The sequence below is a fragment of the Toxotes jaculatrix genome, chromosome 21, assembly GCF_017976425.1.
Source record: "Toxotes jaculatrix isolate fToxJac2 chromosome 21, fToxJac2.pri, whole genome shotgun sequence".
Lineage (NCBI taxonomy): Eukaryota > Metazoa > Chordata > Actinopteri > Toxotidae > Toxotes > Toxotes jaculatrix.
Window position 1 is genome coordinate 3,770,026 of NC_054414.1, and position 18,609 is coordinate 3,788,634.

The following is an 18,609-nucleotide window of genomic DNA, read 5'->3' on the forward strand; positions in this document are numbered from 1 at the left end:
CCAATCAGAGTCCAGTTTGAGCCGCGCCAAAACCCAGTCGCACCTGTTGCCCATGCGCTAATCAAACCCATGTGACCGGGGAGGAGAGGGCTCAGCCAATAGCAGGGCAGAATCTTATGTAGTGCAGCTTATAAGGCGTTGGGGTAACACTTGCTCGATTTTGCTGTGGAATACAGGATACATCCGTGACGTTCTGTTTTGTCCAAGCTCTTTTTCTGGTTAGTGGAGCGAACTGAACTCGTTACCTGTAGACAGAAGAAGCCTGTGTGTTCATGTTTAGCAGGTTATTTGTTATTGTGCTTCCTGGTGCACAGTGAAAGCTGTGGCTGAGAGCAGAGAGACGATTCAGGCCTAGTGGAGCTGGAACTTCGGCGCGAGACAGGAGGTTCACGTGTCCGGAGCAGTCCAGAGGAAAAATGGCGGACGTGGAGGCCATGTAAGGCCCACGCAGAACGTTTAAAATGCAGAGCTTGAGTTGATTTGTGACCAGATGCTAACATGTTTGTTTATGTGCCGGGTTTCCGCAGGACGGACGAAGGGATCCAGCGGAGCAGCCGAGACCATTTGGGAGAAAGCACGCGCTTGGCGTCGCTCATCGGCTCTACACTTATGCGCGCGTATGTGTGTGTGAGAGAGATCTGAGTGTTGAAGTGCAGGCTTGTGTCTTTAGCTCGGTTGAGATGGGCTTTGTAACCAGTATAGCCGCTTAGGAGTTTGGGACTGGCCAAGTGTTGGCAAGGCTTAGTTGTGGATGGATTCAGTGTGTGGAAGAAACTCGGCCTGCATAGGTTTGGAGCGCGTGTTTGCTTTTGCTGGGCTGTTGCGTCGGTGTTGTCAGTAAGTGGAAGCATATATGCAGTTGTGGTCTGGACATAATTGTGTATATATGGAAGCCTATTGGCAGATAGTAGTGATGGCTCCGGCAACACCGATGCGTCGAGCTCATAGTGCAAAACCCATGTCGGTGCGCTTGTCCTTTAAGGAAAGTCACATGACTGATATAGGAACTGACACTGACGCGCAAAACTGTTTATAAAGAAGCGCATATGTTAACGGGATGCATCTGACAAAACAATCTCTGATCTTTTGCGGTTCATTGTCAAATTAATCAATAATTATGGAGCAGCCTCAAGCCAAAAGAAAGGTTTCCACCGTGTGGGACCATTTTGATCTCATATCGGATCCTCATCTGTTCCGCGTGAGCGGGTGTTTTCTACAGCTGGAGAAGTTGTATCAAAAAAGTGTAACAGACTGAATTTCAAAACGGTTTTTTTTTTTTTTAAAATAAAAATTTGTTAAAAAAAAAAGAAAATCCCAGTCCACAAGCATCCTCATTCACAACACGTTCACTTAGATTTTCATGTTATGATACATGTTCACATTATTTATTGACTGTATCTAAAAATATCAAAGATTTTAAATTTAAATGAAGATATGAAATAATACAATAACTTAAGTTATATTATTGTATATACTAGGTCATCAAATCAGTGTCAGCTGAGTCTGTCAACTAGGTTGCCTGTAGGGATTTTTAAGGTCCAGCAGGTGTCAGTATTCAGTGACACAGTATCAATACAGTTTGGCAATGTGTCATGATGCCTCATCTACCCATCACTAGCAGATAGTGTTGGCAGCATGGGTTGAGTTGCATGTCTTGTTGCCAGGCTTAATTGTTCAGCAGTGTGGATGAGGCCATGGCCAGGGTAGGCCCTCAGCTGCACCTTGAAGTGTTGCTGAATGTTGAAAATTCCAGGTTAAATATCCAAAGCCTGTGTGTGCATGTGCCTTCTCTGCAGGAAGGATGAGCTGCTCTAGAGAATCATTAGAGGGTAAGAGAAAGCACATAAGTCAACATTGCTCAGTGTTTCTACATTTAAACATGTATTTGTGTGTGGAGCCCAGGTACGCCCCCTGCTGCATGTGGAAGTGTTGTAAGATGTTTTAACTTCCAGAGTTTGACTTGCCTAGCACCTGTGGCTAATGTTGAGTGTGTTTCTTTGTGTGTTGTGCAGGATGGAGGAGCTGCTGATCCAGAGAACCATGAGGATGCATGTTGGCCAATACTGCTCAGTGTTTCTACACTGAAGGATTCATTTGTGTACACTCCCCAGCAACCGTGTGTGTACTGCATCTGAGTGGAAGACCTGGGGAAAAGAACCTCAAGGACTCATCAGTCAGAGTGGTCATGTGACTGTCGGCCTGCTGAAGCAGGGATGGAACCACTGTGTGTAGAAGCACAGGCTGTGTTGTGTAGTTTAGTGTTGTCAGGTTTAGTTGTGGGTATTTGTCACTATATGGATGGCACTGGGGTCAGTGTGGGTTTAGTGTGTGTGAGACATAGTTGCTGCTTGATGGAGAATAAAACTTATGCATGCATTAATGTCTCCTCCTTTCTTTCTGTGTGCAGCTGCTTCTGGCTGAGTGGCCATCCAACTTTGAGGCCATGGGCAATGTGGAGCTCAGGTAAGGCCCCTGCTGCAGCTGGAAGTCAAGCAAAATATTACAAGTTCAAGGACTGACTTGATTAGTATCCAAAACCAATGTCTTTGTGTTTTTCAGCAGGAGGGAGGAGCTGAGTGAGAGGACCATTTGAGACCAGGTGAGCAAGAGCCACATTGTAGTGTTTCTACACTTATGCATGCACTAATTTTAGTGTGTGTGTTGTAGGTGTATGTGAGGTGGAGCCAGTGAAGGTGCTGCTGGTGAGGATAGAGCGCCATCCTGTGGGAGTGAGGGACACACTGTGGCTGTTGTGTGTTGTCAGAGCTCTTTGTGGTAAGTGGATTAGAAAAAAAAATCAAGGGCTGTTTCAAAGGTGGTTTGTGTGCTGATGCTTCCTGTTTGTGTTTCTCTTGCAGGATGGCAGAGCTTATTTGGAGGGTCATGAGAGACCAGGTGAGACGTTGCCTGTTGGTTAACATTGTTTAGTGTTTCTACACATGCATGCATTCATTTCTGTGTGTGTGTGTGTGTGTGTGTGTGTGTTAGTGAGCGAGAGAGAGAGAGAGAGAGAGAGTGATAGGGTGAGTGTTGGAAGTGCAGGCCTGTCTTCAGCTCAGTTTAGATGGGCTTTGTTCTGTATCCAGGTGCATTGGAGTTTGGGTCTGGCTGAGTATTGTCAAGGCTCAGTTGTGGATGGATTCAGTGTGTGTGAAAAGCATTGAGGTCAGTGTAGGTTTAGAGTCTTTGTTCTTGTGTCAGTATTGTCTGTAGGTGGAAGCATATACAGTCCATGACAAAGGTCTTGTCACTCATCCAAGTTGTAGAAAAAACAAATAATAACTTGACTGGAATCAGAAATAGCTTATATGAAAGGCAAAGCTCTTTAGATTATGCCTGTTATACCACAATAAAGTTTTGTATCATTCATTGAGTTTTACCATTTAATTAGGACAGAAAGGTCAGATTGTGCTTGGACAAAAGTCTTGTCGCATACAAAAATAATGTGCTTTACAAATTATTCTTTATTTTGAATACACAAACATGCTACAATAACATCAGAACATAAAGTCATGGTGCCTTGGAAAAAAAGAATTAATATCATGTATGACTCCCATGAGCTTGGAGGACTGCATCCATACGTCTCGGCAATGACTCAGATAGCTTATTGATAAAGTCATCTGGAATGGCAAAGAAAACAGTCTTGCAGGACTCCCACAGTTCATCCTCCAAGCCTTCTCCTTCATCTTACCCCAGACATGCTCAATAATGTTCATGTCTGGTGACTGGGCTGGCCAATCCTGGAGCACCTTGACCTGCTTCACTTTCAGGAACTTTGATGAGAAGGAGTGCCATCCTGCTGAAGAATTTGCCCTCTCTTGTGATTTGGAATGTGATGGGCAGCAAGAATTTCTTGATAGTTCAGGCTGTTGATGTTGCCATCCACTCTGCAGATCTCTTGCACACCCTTACTGGATGTAATCCCAAACCATGATTTTTCCTCCACCAAACTTGACTGTTTTCTGGTTGAATCTTGGGTCCATGTGGGTTCCATCAGATCTTCTGCAGTATTTGCAGCTATTGGGATGCAGTTAAAGGATAATTCATCAGAAAAATCAACTTTCTGCAACTTTTCCACTGTCCATCCTTTCTGCAAGGTATATGACTTTTCTTTGTTTGGAGTCATCTGTGAGGACTGCCAGAGAGTAAATGTAGTTGTAATAATTTGAGTTTTAGGTCAATTTTTAGACAAATAGTTAATATGTAGATGAAACAGTGCAGGCTGTGCTGTGTGGATGTCAGATTCTCAGGCTTTAAACTGTGAGGTGTTAGATGCACCACTTAGACTTGATAGACTTTTAAAAACTCTGTTCTTTTCTTGTTTAAACAGACCAAACCTATGTTAGAGAGCTGTATGTTTTGGCTGTTGGCCTGTGGTGTCTGGGTGCCATAGTGTAAGAGTTTAAACTGTGAGGTGTTGGATGCAATAGTAAGACTTATAGGTAACATTAGCTGTACCACTTTGACTTTAGACATGAATTAAATAAGTAGATGTGTGTAATAGTTGGCTTTATATGTCTGACTTGTTTGGTATGACCACATGTATGTTAGAGTTTGGCACTGTGACTTTTAGACTGTGGTGTGTGGACGCCAGGCTGAGTTTAAACCCAGATGTGACAGAGTGACAGATGTTCAGTGTTTTTACACATATCCATTAATGTCTCTCTCTTTCCAGGTGTATGTGGCTGAGTGGGGCTCTGGCTTTGATGAGGCCATATCCAGGGTGGAGCTCAGGTACGCCCCCTGCTGAATGTGGAAGTGTAGCAGAATGTTTCAAATAGGTTTGACTGTTTGTACCTGGATCTGATGTAGAGTGTGTTTGTCCTGTGCAGGATGGAGGAGCTGATCCAGAGGACCATGAGAAACAAGGTGAGAGAGAGCATGTTGGTCAGTGTTTCTACAGATATGCATGCATTCATTTCTCTGTGTGAGTGAGTTTAGATTGTTTGTGCTTGTGTCAGTGTCGTCTGTAGGTGGAAACACATATACACAAGCACTAAAGTGGCCTGAGGAGATGTGGCCTGTCCTGCTTCATTGCAAGCTCATAGGTAAGGCACAGGAGGTTGTGTTGTAGTGTTTCTACACTTATGCATGCACTAATTTTAGTGTGTGAGTGAGCGAGAGAGAGTGTGTGTTGTAGGTGTATGTGAGGTGGAGCCAGTGAAGGTGCTGCTGGTGAGGAAAGAGCGCCATCCTGTGGGAGTGAGGGACACACCATTGCATTTGTGTGTTGTCAGAGCTCTTTGTGGTAAGTGGATTAGAAAAAAAAAATCAAGGGCTGTTTCAAAGGTGGTTTGTGTGCTGATGCTTCCTGTTTGTGTTTCTCTTGCAGGATGGCAGAGCTTATTTGGAGGGTCATGAGAGACCAGGTGAGACGTTGCATGTTGGTTAACATTGTTTAGTGTTTCTACACATGCATGCATTCATTTCTGTGTGTGTGTGTGTGTGTGTGTGTGTGTTAGTGAGAGAGAGAGTGAGAGAGCTAGGGTGAGTGTTGGAAGTGCAGGCCTGTCTTCAGCTCAGTTTAGATGGGCTTTGTTCTGTATCCAGGTGCATTGGAGTTTGGGTCTGGCTGAGTATTGTCAGGGCTCAGTTGTGGATGGATTCAGTGTGTGTGAAAAGCATTGAGGTCAGTGTAAGTTTAGAGTCTTTGTTTGTGTCAGTGTCGTCTGTAGGTGGAAACATACAGACATTTATCTGTTTTAGAGCTGGTTTGGGCTTTTTAGGCAGAGCTATAAATTCAGCTTCTTCCTTATTACTTAAAGCTATTTTTTTTTTACATTTTAATTATTGTCACTTTATTTATGACCAATGACTTATGACTTATAGGTATGAATTTTATGCATTTATTTATTCAGACATGTTTATCCTCTCTAGTATATTGTATTAAGCAGCTCTCTTGCTTACTATATATATCTGAGTGTGTATATGCACTCATTTATGCAGGAGATGCTACGTTGTGTGTGGAGACACCTGGTTGGCGTCTTAAAGGGAGAGTCTCAGACACTGTGCTACACTTCCAGCCTCTTACACACTCTACCATTGACTGGTGTAGCCCACGGCAACATTTGGGCCATAAAAAGCCAGAAACCATCATTATGCCCATAGACATGGAAACCATTTTATAGACTTGTTGCTGAGTGGACAGTATGTGTCTAATTTGCAGATATTGTGTGTGTATGTGTAGGTGCTGTGTTGTGTGGACAAACAGGGTATCCTGTCGTGGCCTAACCCCAGTCCAGAGACCGTGCTGTTCTTCAGTGGACGGGTGGAACCACCTCACAACAGCCAGGATGATCTCAGAGACGACCTGTCCGTCAACTCCTACTGCCGAATGGAGACGGATGACGACAGGGATCAGAATCAGAATCAGATCAGAATAACTTTATTGATCCCCGTAGGGAAATTCTTACTGTTACTTAACTCCCAGTTGAAAATGAAGAGGAAAATTGCACATAGTTCGATGTAGGTGTTAGATGTATAGTTAGTTAGATGAGGTGTGTGTTTGTGTTTTCTCTGGCACCTTTTAGCCTCACCAGCAGCCCCAATTCACCACCTGATAAGGCACAGTGTTGTATCCACTCCTGACTAACTGTGACTGCTGTACAGGCCCAGGAGGGGCAGGCTCTGCTCTGTCTACCGGCAGAGTCCTCCACCCAGCTGGGGGAGGGGCCCGGGCCGAGCGAGACCTCACACGACAGCATTCGCTCATCTGACACGGTGCGGCTTCGGCGTTCCTGCCAGCCCGCACACAGTCGCACCAAACACCACTCTGGATCCAACGTGAGCTTCAGCCACGACACTGAGGGAGGCGAGGACGACCAGGCCCAGGTAGAGCTTAGACCTGAAACTGTACCAGCCGTTGTGAAAATAGGAAACATGCTATTGATTCAGTAAGCTGATGTAACTTTACTATTCCTGCTATGTTGTGATGTTGTTGGTCTTTTCATTTCTGTCCCATTTGTCTCCAGGACTTTGCAATGGGCTGCCCAGAGGTGGAGGCAGAGGACTTTGTGTGTGACTACCACCTGGAGATGCTGAGCCTGTCACAGGACCAGCAGAACCCAACCAGCATCCAGTTTGATCATCTCTCCTGGCAGTGCCACCTGCCCTCCCTCAAGCCACTGGGCCTCAACATCATGCTGAACCTCTGCAACGCCAGCGTCACCCAGCAGCTCTGCCGCTTCTCTGACCACCTGTCCAACCTGGCTCTGCAGGAGAGCCACGGCTCTGTACTGACTGTCTACGTACCCTGGGGGCTCTGTGAGCTCTCCAGGCTCATAGGTGAGCTGCTTTGACATCTGGTTGGTTTAGAGCCACCTGTTAATACCATGACCTAGTTTGCCTCATAGTTTGGCTTTTTGTTAGGTCATGTGAAAACACAGTGATCAGAGGTTCAGAGGATTTTTCTTCAGTGGTAAAAGCTGATCTGGCTTTCATCCCACTCAGCATGAACTCCAGATTACATTTTACCCCAGAATAAAGTCCTTGCATACAGTTGGAGACAAAAGTATTGGCACCCCTGTCAGTTTGACATGTTTTGCATAAAGCAAGGGCTTAATGCAATTTTTTATTGAAGCAAAGTAAATGAACATTTCAAAACAATGATGTGATCAACAAAAAACAAGAAATTATTTTGCAGTCTGACAGAAATTTTACAAAAACATAATTGGTTGGTGACAAAAGTATTGGCACTTAGCAGTTAGTACTTTGTGTGTCCACCTTTGGCCTTTACAACTGCTTGTAATATGTTCTTGTAGCTTGATATCAACTGCTGACACCTCTGCACAGGTGTTTTGGCCCATTCTTGCTGGCAGATGGTCTTCAGTTCAGTCAGACTGGAAGGCTTTCTTGAAGCAACTTCAACTTTCAGATCTGCCCATAACATCTCAATAGGGTTGAGATCTGGGCACTGGGACGGCCACTGTAGTACAGAAATCTTCTTTTCCTTCAGAAATTCTGTTGTTGATTTTGCTGTGTGCTTCAGATCGTTGTCATGCTGAAAGTAGAAACGTCGACCCAGTAGCTGCCTTGCTGATGGGAGCATTTGATCACAAACTATTTCTTGATACATGGTGGCATCCATCTTTTCCTTCATGATGTGAAGAGTCCCAGTGCCTGCACTACTGAAGCATCCCCAAACCATGATGGAACCGCCATTGTGCTTTATAGTAGGCACCAGATGCTTTTCGTCCAAGGCTTGTCCTAGCTCTGTCCAAATATAGTGAGGGCCATTAATTCGGAACAACTCTATTTTTGACTCGTCTGACCACAGTACTTTTGAGAAGAAGCTGTCAGATTCACTTACATACTTTTTAGCATACTCCAGTCGCGTCTTCTTGTAGACAGCTCTCAAGTAAGGAATGAATGATGAATCGACATCCTCTGTAGCCGTTTCTGCTGAGTGTTCTCTGTACAGTTCTTGTGTGTACAAATGTTCCAGATGTTTCCAAGTTTTTCCTGATATCCTTGGCTGTAAGTCCAGGGTTCTTTTTGACCTCTCACACAACTTTTCTAGCACTTCTGTTCTCAATCTTTCATGGATGTCCACATCTAGGCCTGTTTTCAACTGTAGCAGCCAGGTTGAACTTTTTGATCATTTCTCTCACTATTGACTTAGGCATTTGGAACTTTTCTGCAATTTTCTTGTAGCTGTTCCCTTTCTGGTGGTCAGTTACAATGCACTCTCTAACTTGCAAACTGACTTCTTTAGACATCACCATGATGCTTGGCTAGTGAGCAAGTTCAAGTTGAATAAAACTTGGCTGTCCCCCTTTTTATCTCTGGGTAAAGCCATCTAACAACTACCAACAGGTGTGTCAACACTTAACAACCCTGAATCTGTCTGCATGATTCAGTCTTGAAAAGTTAACAAAATATAAAAGGTGCCAATACTTTTGTCACCAACCGATTACATTTTTGTAAAATTTCTGTCAGACTGCAAAATCATTTCTTGTTATTTGTTGATCACATCATTGTTTTGAAATGTTCATTTAGTTTGCTTCAATAAAAAATTGCATTAAACCCTTGCTTTATGCAAAACATGTCAAACTGACAGGGGTGCCAATACTTTTGTCTCCAACTGTAGATTAAATTTCTGAGCACTGTGAGAAGATCTATTTCTCACATGGTCTTCATGATAAATTAAGGCTACAAGCAAGTTGCTGCTATGTTGGATTGATGGACTGGAGTGGGAGTACTACACCTGGCTGAACTGCAAGTGAACCATAATTAAAAAATGGCCCTGAAGGGCCCTTCCTATAGAGAGCTGCAAGTTCCTGAGTTCCTGCTCAAACCCAGTTTGCTGTCCTAGTGGACACCCAGGTATTTGTTCTCCTGTACCACCTCCACCATCTGTCCCCTAATGAAAAGAGGAGTAGCAGGAGTCCTGGGTCTCCTGAAGTCCTCCACCAGCTGCTTTGTTTTGCTGATGCTGAGCTGCAGGTGGTTCAGCTCACACCAGTCCACAAAACCAGCCACCGCCCTCTGGTGACACATCCTCCCCCCTGATGCATCCAGCAGCTGCAGAGATCTGAGAGCTTCTGTAGGTGGCAGGTCAGAATGCTGTACCTGAAGTCCGAGGTGGACAGGGTAAAGGGGACAGGACAGTCCCCTGTGGAGCTCCCGTCAGCAGTGGCTGTAAGCAGCAGGTTGTAGCAATCACAATCATAGGTTTAAACAGCTGAGACTCAGCGTCTGTCCCACTCCTCACCAGATGATGGCAGTGATGTACAGAGTTGTTGTTGGCCAGTAAAGACATTCATCCATTTCCCAATGTTTAGGTGTTTCACTGTAGGCAGAGGCTCCGGGTTGGTGTGAAACATCATTTAAACTGATCATCAGTATCAGATGATGTGCTGTTTGTGGGAAGTAAGAGAAGTTTTCAGAACCAAATTAGATCATGTCTTATTATCTATTACCCTCATCTTTTCCTTTGTGTGTCTGTTTGTGTTTGTGTGTCAGGATTCACTCCCGGTGCAAGGGAGCTGTTCAAACAGGAGAACCACTTGGCTCTGTACCAGCTGCCATCTGGAGAGAAAACCAAGGAGTTAACCTCCCGCCACCTTCATTACTTCACCAAACGCCAGCCTCCCATGTCCCACCTCATCTCTCTGTTCGTACGAGACTCCTCCTCCAGTAAGTCTATACACACTTCAGTCAACCTGTGTGGTTCTACTGCTCTGTTTTGTTTTATTTTACAGTTTTAATGAAAAGAGCTGATTTTTTTCTTATATGTACTTGGTGCATTTTGCTGTGTTACTTGTCCTTTGTCTGTCTCTTCACCAAATAGATGTGTGTGTGTGAGAGAGAGAGTGCTAGGGTGAGTGTTGGAAGTGCAGGCCTGTCTTCAGCTCAGTTTAGATGGGCTTTGTTCTGTATCCAGGTGCATTGGAGTTTGGGTCTGGCTGAGTATTGTCAGGGCTCAGTTGTGGATGGATTCAGTGTGTGTGAAAAGCATTGAGGTCGGTGTAAGTTTAGAGTCTTTGTCAGACATTTATCTGTTTTAGAGCTGGTTTGGGCTTTTTAGGCAGAGCTATAAATTCAGCTTCTTCCTTATCACTTAAAGCTATTTTTTTTTTACATTTTAATTATTGTCACTTTATTTATGACCAATGACTTATGACTTATAGGTATGAATTTAATGCATTTATTTATTCAGACATGTTTATCCTCTCTAATATATTGTATTAAGCTGCTCTCTTGCTTACTATATATATCTGAGTGTGTATATGCACTCATTTATGCAGGAGATGCTACGTTGTGTGTGGAGACACCTGGTCGGTGTCTTAAAGGGAGAGTCTCAGACACTGTGCTACACTTCCAGCAAGTTAAAAAAAAAAGGTGTTCGTGTGTATTTTCATGTCTGCTAATGTTATTCTCACTGTCTTTCTCTAACCTCTCTGTTGTAGATAACATCCAGATGCTGTCACATGGCTCGGCTGACCTCATCCTGGAAGCCTGCACTGACTTCTGGGATGGAACTGATATCTACCCCCTGTCGGGCTCAGACAGGTGCCGTCACACTGATCGCTCTTCTGTGGCTGTAAATCTTGAGTCAGACACAAGTATCAAAGTTTCATAAGCACAGCACAGGTGATATCATCCATATCTACACTCAGCTGCCAGTTTATTATCCATGAAGCTCATCATGTTCAGGTTTTCTTCAAACTGTTTTAGAGACGTTGCTTCAGCGTTCTGATCATTTTGGAGGCTGCAGTTTGTGATGCTGTTGAACTGTACAGTATATACAGAGGTGTTTCTGTTATTTAACCTGCCCTCACTGATATCAATAGGGTGGACAAAATAATAGAAGCTGCCACCTGAGTGTTTATTTCTACACTCTGCTCTTGTGTTACAGAAAGAAGGTCCTGGACTTCTACCAGCGGGCCTGTCTGTCAGGTTACTGCTCAGCCTTTGCCTACAAACCCATGCAAGTGTCACTGTCAAGCCAACTCAATGGGAAGTGTGTAGAACTGGCCCCCGGTCCCAGCCTCTTCTCTGGAGTGGAGCTGCCCTCCACCACCCCCATCAAATACAACTCCTGTAGGAACAGCTGGAGCTCAGATGGTAAGAGTTAGTGACGGAGGGACGGATTAATTCAAGTAATAAAACAGAAATAACACAACTCATTTTCCTGTCTCTTTTCCTTTGATTGTCTTCCCTTGTCATGTGTGCAGAGGGTATAGGTGAGGGGGTGGAGCGTGAGGACTGCGTCCAGGCCCTGAGTGGGCAGATCTTCATGGGAATGGTGTCGTCTCAGTTCCAGGCGAGGCTGGACACAGTCCGGCTTATCGATGCCCTGGTCACAGCTTGCATCCGCTTTGTTTACTTTTCTATGGAGGATGAGCTCCGCAGCAAGGTGAACACACACAAGCTCCAATAAACATTTGATAGTATCTAGTTTATGTTGGATGAAGTGATCAAGGTATAGTACTCTTTCATTTGGACAATAAATGGACTCCTTAATCTGATGTCTCTCTGTGTCTCTGCTGACAGCACATTGTTTTTTCCACATTCACCAAAATAAATGTGCATTTCCCAGCATGCATCTGATTCTAGTCCACAACAAAAAGCTGTCATTTTGAGAGTATGTGTTTATGTGGCTCATTTTGTGTCTGTGCAGGTTTTTGCTGAGAAGATGGGTTTAGAGACGGGCTGGAACTGCCACATCTCTCTGACCCCAAACGGAGACAGTCCCTGTGATGGAGCTCCATCCAGCCCCAGTCACGGTTCCCTGCACGAAGACCTGAACCAAGGCACCAAACCTGTGTTTGCACAACCTGAGGATATTATTCATTTTATTACATTTACTGTTGGGGTGCACTTCATGACTGTCCTTCTGTCTGCAGGTGTGATGTGGACATCAATGTAGGTTGTCAAGGTTTCTGTGTTTAGTCTTGCTGTTTAATTACACAGACATAGATTTATCATTTGAAGAGTAAACCCACATGATTTCTGGATCAGAACTCGTCAAATTATGACATTACCCTGTTCTATGGGGTGGTCACAGTTTGAATTACATTGTATAACTTTACATGAGATTTTCCATTTTATGTTACTTTATGCTTCTTTTAGGGGAAATAACAGAAAGGAGTCCTGTAGAAGTGCAGGTCTGACATGAGTGATGTCTGTTCATTTGAGTTTTACAGAGTATCTCTAACTTTGCCGACTGTCTTCATATGTGATTCAGATTCTCGGGATGAAGCAGAAGGTCCTTTGCTGCCAGAGGAGGAAGCCCACTCTGACTTAGCCAGTTTCCAGCCCACAGACAGTGATGTGCCCAGCTTCCTGGAGGACTGCAACAGGGTAACAATACCTTTTATTAAAACCACTCAAGCTACAATGGAGAAATATCAGTATCTGTTTTTCATGCAGCTGTATAATACAGACAGATTCCTCTGTCTTATGCTTTGGTAACCAGCAGGAAATTGTGCTTTGTTTTGAAATTATTTTACATTAGTCTGAATCATTTTCTCTCCCTGCCCTTTGTCAGGCCAAGCTACCTCGTGGGATCCACCAGGTCCGTCCTCATCTGAAGAACATTGATAATGTGCCTCTTTTGGTGCCACTCTTCACTGACTGCACCCCTGACAGTCAGTATTCTTTATGTGTTTTATAGAATGAATCACTCTGCTTATGGGTAATTCCACTTTTCTGGAAAACTTTTTCATCTTACTTTTTAAAGATGTCCTCTGACTCCATTGTCTTCCTCTGCCCCTCAAGGGTGAAACAGATTCTAATAAGGAAAAGCGATGATTAATAACCAACGAGGCTTATTTCAAGGAAAGAATGAAATATCTGTGTCACTGTCTGTGTCTTCGATATACTCAGTGTTTGCTTTAGAGTACTGTAGACATTTACTTACAGTGGAGTTCTCTTCACAGCCATGTGTGAGATGATGAAGATCATGCAGGAGAACAGGGAGGTTACATGCTGTCTGGGAAGCTCCGCCAATTTCCGCAACAGCCGCCTGTTCCTACAGAGTGACATCAGGTATACACTCATTAATGAAGTACATCCTGTTTTTTCAAATTTGAAAATCAATGTTAATGAGACTAGATTTTCATTTTTATCACAATTAAAACCAGTAAATGTTGAATTCTGAAGCAATATTTCTGCTATTAAAAAAATGAAAACTCATAGTAATACTATCTAGCCATGCAGAGAGTTGTAGTCTTGTTTGTCAGGGTTCAGGGATACCTGTCACTGAGATTCCTACTTCCATCCCAAAACTTATTGTCCAGTACAAATGCAATTCCTTTCACCTCCATTGTACTAGATGGAGACAGATACCTCACTACTAGAGGTAAATGGGAAAATATTTTCTAGTTTGTGTGTACTGACCCTTTAACAGCTTGCCATAGTCCAGCAACATTGTTTTGACTGATTATACAATAATTATGTAACAAACTACTTCTCATTCTCAGTCCACATGATTTTTCATCGTCCTCTCTCCACAGCATCGCTCTGGACCCTCTGTACCCGTCTCAGTGTTTGTGGGAGACGTTTGGCTATGCCACCGGAGGAGGCTTCAACGGAGACGCTGAGGGTCTGTCTCCTCTGAGACTCTCAGGACAGCTCAACAGTCTGGGCTGCTCTGTCACCTTCCACCAAGGAGAGAGCGTCAGCATGGTCAAGCTCATAGAGCAGGTTGGACACACACACACACACAGATACACTAAGTCAGAACGAGACACTTCTATATGAATTCATTTGCTTTTTGGGTGAATCTTTTCCAGGCGCGACACACGACCTATGGCATCCGCAAATGCTTCCTCTTCCTGCTGCAGTGTCAGCTCAGTCTGGTCATCATCCAGGTGAGAGAGCACTTCACAAACTCAGAGCATGTGGATTTATATGGATTTATATGTACAAATACATTTCTCTGTGTGTATCATTGCTAACAGGCTAAAAGGCTAAAGACCTAATTAATATTGTGATGTACATTTCTGAATAAATAAATGAAGGAAGTGCTTCTGGTGTTTGTCCGTAGTTCTTAGCCTGTCTGGCTCAGCTTCCTCCTCCAATGAACACCACTGACATCCTCTGGCTGTCCTGCTTCAGCTGCCCACTTCTAAGGTACACACATAATAAAACACTGTGAACTGACAACACTGTGTTATTTCACTGTGTTTATACATTATAGTAATGGTCCATTTGTGTTCTCAGTGTGTCACTTCTGGGGAAGCCTCCAGACACTTCAGTCATGGCAGTTGCCACAGGGAAGAACCTAGATTTCATTCCAAGAAAGGTGGGATCCTGCCTCTCAGATCTTCCACATCTACTCAACCTAGAAGCCTCACTTACTGGATTATTACTGCTAAAGCTTAGACAAACATTTATATAATATTAATTAGTAGCATTTAGTGTACATACTGTGTAGTGATATAGTGGAAACTTCTTCCAGTCAAATGAAGTCTCTAGAAAAATATTCCAGGAGAAATCTTTCATAAAAGCAGTAATGATAATGATAAATACCACAGACAACAAACAGCTGCTCTTTCTGCACCTTGTGTATTTACTGCATCTACACTTGGGGCCATTGATCAAACATGAATGACTAGTTATGTATACATGTACTTCTGTGTGCTTTTTAATCTCCTTTAAACTGTTACTCCTCTTTGACCAGACCCAGAACTACTTCCTTGGCTGTTTCCTGTTGAAGTTTGCTCTGACAGTGTGTGCCTACCTGTTGGCCTTTGGGTTTACGCTGCAGGAGGTCTGCCTAAGCAGAGGCAACAACACCACCATCACCTGCCACATACTCACAGCCAGGTAAAGAGAAGCACTGTCTCTAACTGTCCCACTGTCCTAAGTACACCAGCTGTACCAGCTGTGAGAACAGACACACTAGAATCGATGAACTGATGAATGAAGTAACAGTTTTCCTGTGTGACTGCAGCTCTTCAGACGAGGCTCCTCAGTGGTTCAGTGAGCTGTCTAATGGCCTGCTGCTGACTCAGAAGGTCATGGCAGGGTTCCTCGTCTTACACACAGGTAGGAACTCTCTCTGTCATATTGAATACTGTACTGTAAGCTGTGGTCAAGCTTACTCGTGTCTTTTTATATGATTCAAACCAATCCCTTTCTTCTGTTGTTCACATTGTTGTTCACATTCTCTTGTTGCTGACCTTATTTTCCAGTGGTGATCTCCCTCAGCTACGTCCACCGCTCTCAGCCTCTGTGGAGAAAGAGTCCGTTCAGCAATACCTGGTGGTGTCTCACTGTACCTGTGGTGTAAGTTAGCACATCATTTGTATGCTCTATGGTTCATCTGTGCTTAAGCCAGTTTAGCTCTTACATCCTCAACGGTCCTGCTGTAACTGTAAGAGATTTTAATCTAGAACTCTGTGTCAGATATCACCCACTGCAGCACCACACAGATGTATGCATGGGAGATATATCTTTGTCAGATATGTGTTAATAATATGTAATAATAATATAATTTTCCGCTGTTGTAAAATCCTCTGTACCACTTCTTGCACAAATGCACCATATTCAGTAAATCAAACAAATCACATACTAAACTGTTAAACCTCTCTCCTCCAGTCTGCTCAGCCAGATTGTTCAGGCCTCAGTGGATTACCAGTTGTGGCGCGACCGGGGCAACCTCCCGACCTTTAACCTTGGTGACATACCGCTGCTAGCCTGGATGCTGGTCTCTCTGTCCATGCTGCTGCTGGTGGTGGTCAATGAGGTGGTGAAGCTACACGAGATACGGTATGAAGCAAAGCACAGGAGGGACTGATCCAGAGTTCCTAAGTAGAAAGTTCTAGAGTGATCATCAGAAGAAAGACATCTTCATGTAGCTTGTTTCACAGTTCAGTGACTGACTAATAAAAGTGAAATCAAGTGAGCTCTTCCCACTGAGAGCTTCAGTAATCAATCAGTCTGGTCTCAGTGCTCATCATCCCCTGCAGATGCATGAAGTAGCTTCGACATCTCCTCAAGCTTGACAGACAGTCCCTTCACCGATCTCAACAGGTGTTCGGACTGTCTTCCGATGTTATCAATCTGTCTCCGTTCCTCCTCAGATCGGGCTGAGATGTCACTGATCAGTCCTTCGATCCGAGCCATCTTCTGGTGGAATTCCGTCAGCCGAGTATCCATGAACCCGTGATGCTGTTTTATCTCCGCGCTTAGCTGTAGTGCTGATCTGCCAGCAGCGGTTTTTCCAATTCTGCGATAGATCAGGGCAATACCCAGGCCAATCAGTAGTATCCCTGCTATCAATGTCCAATAGATAAATAGATCCTCCACGTCTTCCAGGGACAACGCTTCCAGGCATACCAGACGCCAGGAGTCCCAAGCATCTCGGACATACCCCTCAGCGAATGTCCCCTCAGGGCAGAGTGGTTCTCCCGATGATTCTTTTCTTTGGGGGAAAATTTTGTCCAAAGCACTGAGTGACCAGTTAATTAGCTCCATCTCAAAAATATATCCCAAGAGTAGCAGAGCAGGGTGTTCAGGAAAGAAAAATCACAAAGACGAGAGAAAACAAAAAAGCAAGCCAAGAGACAGTAGGAGCAGTCAGAAACACGTCTGCACTCCTCAGAAGCAGGAAGTACACTTGTATTTGTCTGTGTGTGTTTAGCAGGTAGCTGCATCTGTCTGAGTGGGACTCCAGCTCGGATGAGGCCATGGTCAGTGTGGAGCCCAGGTACGCCCCCTGCTGCATGTGGAAGTGTTGTAAGATGTTTTAACTTCCAGAGTTTGACTTGCCTAGCACCTATGGCTAATGTTGAGTGTGTTTCTTTGTGTGTTGTGCAGGATGGAGGAGCTGCTGATCCAGAGATCAGCAGCTTGGCTTCAGCTTCAAAAGATGGATACTGTGTCGAGCATAACATCACTAGTTGTACAGGAAGGAGGAGCTGATCAAGAGGACCATGAGAAGATGCATGTTGGCAAACATTGCTCAATATTTCTGCATTGAAGGATTCAGTTGTATCTTGCTGGTTGTTTGTTGTGTGTGTTTTTTTTTTTATTGTTTTTTTGTTCCTTTGTGTTCAGCAGGTAGCTGCATCTGGCTGAGTGGGACTCCAGCTTAGATCAGACTTTTGCTGCAGGTGGGCGAAACCTATGTTAGAGAGCTGTATGTTTTGGCTGTTGGCCTGTGGTGTCTGGGTGCCATAGTCTAAGAGTTTAAACTGTGAGCTGTTGGATGCAATAGTAAGACTTATAGGTAACCATTAGCTGTACCACTTTGACTTTAGACATGAATTAAATAAGTAGATGTGTGTAATAGTTGGCTTTATATGTCTGACTTGTTTGGTATGACCACATGTATGTTAGAGTTTGGCTCTGTGACTTTTAGACTGTGGTGTGTGGACGCCAGACTGAGTTTAAACCCAGATGTGATAGAGTGACAGATGTTCAGTGTTTTTACACATATCCATTAATGTCTCTCTCTTTCCAGGTGTATGTGGCTGAGTGGGGCTCCAACTTGGATGAGGCCATATCCAGGGTGGAGCTCAGGTACGCCCCCTGCTGAATGTGGAAGTGTAGCAGAATGTTTCAAATAGGTTTGACTGTTTGTACCTGGATCTGATGTAGAGTGTGTTTGTCCTGTGCAGGATGGAGGAGCTGATCCAGAGGACCATGAGAAACAAGGTGAGAGAGAGCATGTTGGTCAGTGTTTCTACAGATATGCATGCATTCATTTCTCTGTGTGTGTCTGAGTGTGTGAGCATACACAACACATACAGCTGTTATGTGCCTGGATGGCCTGTGTGCTTTTTTTTCCCTCTTTCTCCTCCCCTGCCCTGCTTCACAGTGTTCCAGTGCAGATTGCCTTTTTCCTCTGGTGGCATCAGGCAGTAGAGTAAGTGTGGTGGGTGTTTGTGGAGAGGTGAGTTTGGGGGACCCTGTACATTTAGCAACATGTAGGAATTATTGTTGTATAAACACACTAGGGTTATTGGTTGGTGCCACCCCCCTGTATTTTGTTCTCTTTATCTTTTTAGCGAGCTCAGCCAGGTCTTTTGTTTCCTTTGTTTTCTCAGGTAGTCAGTAATCTAGGCCTGGTTTTATTGGAACTTTTTTTGTTTTGTTTGGCACAACCACTGGTCCACATCTCCCCCACTTTTTCCATTTTGTTCCATTTTGATG

At 44.1% G+C, this 18,609-nt stretch overlaps 1 protein-coding gene across 1 annotated transcript; it reads left to right on the plus strand.

Moving 5' to 3' along the window:
- The first annotated feature begins 1,117 nt into the window (after window positions 1-1,117).
- Window positions 1,118-17,138, plus strand: LOC121175599 (transmembrane protein 94-like). Its single transcript, XM_041029411.1, has 21 exons — window positions 1,118-1,198; window positions 6,212-6,316; window positions 6,610-6,831; window positions 6,972-7,284; window positions 9,964-10,137; window positions 10,911-11,013; window positions 11,360-11,568; window positions 11,679-11,860; window positions 12,125-12,257; window positions 12,692-12,807; window positions 12,995-13,094; window positions 13,386-13,494; window positions 13,962-14,151; window positions 14,241-14,318; window positions 14,495-14,580; window positions 14,671-14,752; window positions 15,131-15,276; window positions 15,404-15,498; window positions 15,645-15,738; window positions 16,051-16,221; window positions 17,096-17,138. Exons 1-21 carry the CDS (start codon window positions 1,118-1,120, stop codon window positions 17,100-17,102), a joined length of 2,796 nt encoding a protein of 931 aa, XP_040885345.1. The 3' UTR covers window positions 17,103-17,138.
- The last annotated feature ends 1,471 nt before the right edge of the window (window positions 17,139-18,609 follow it).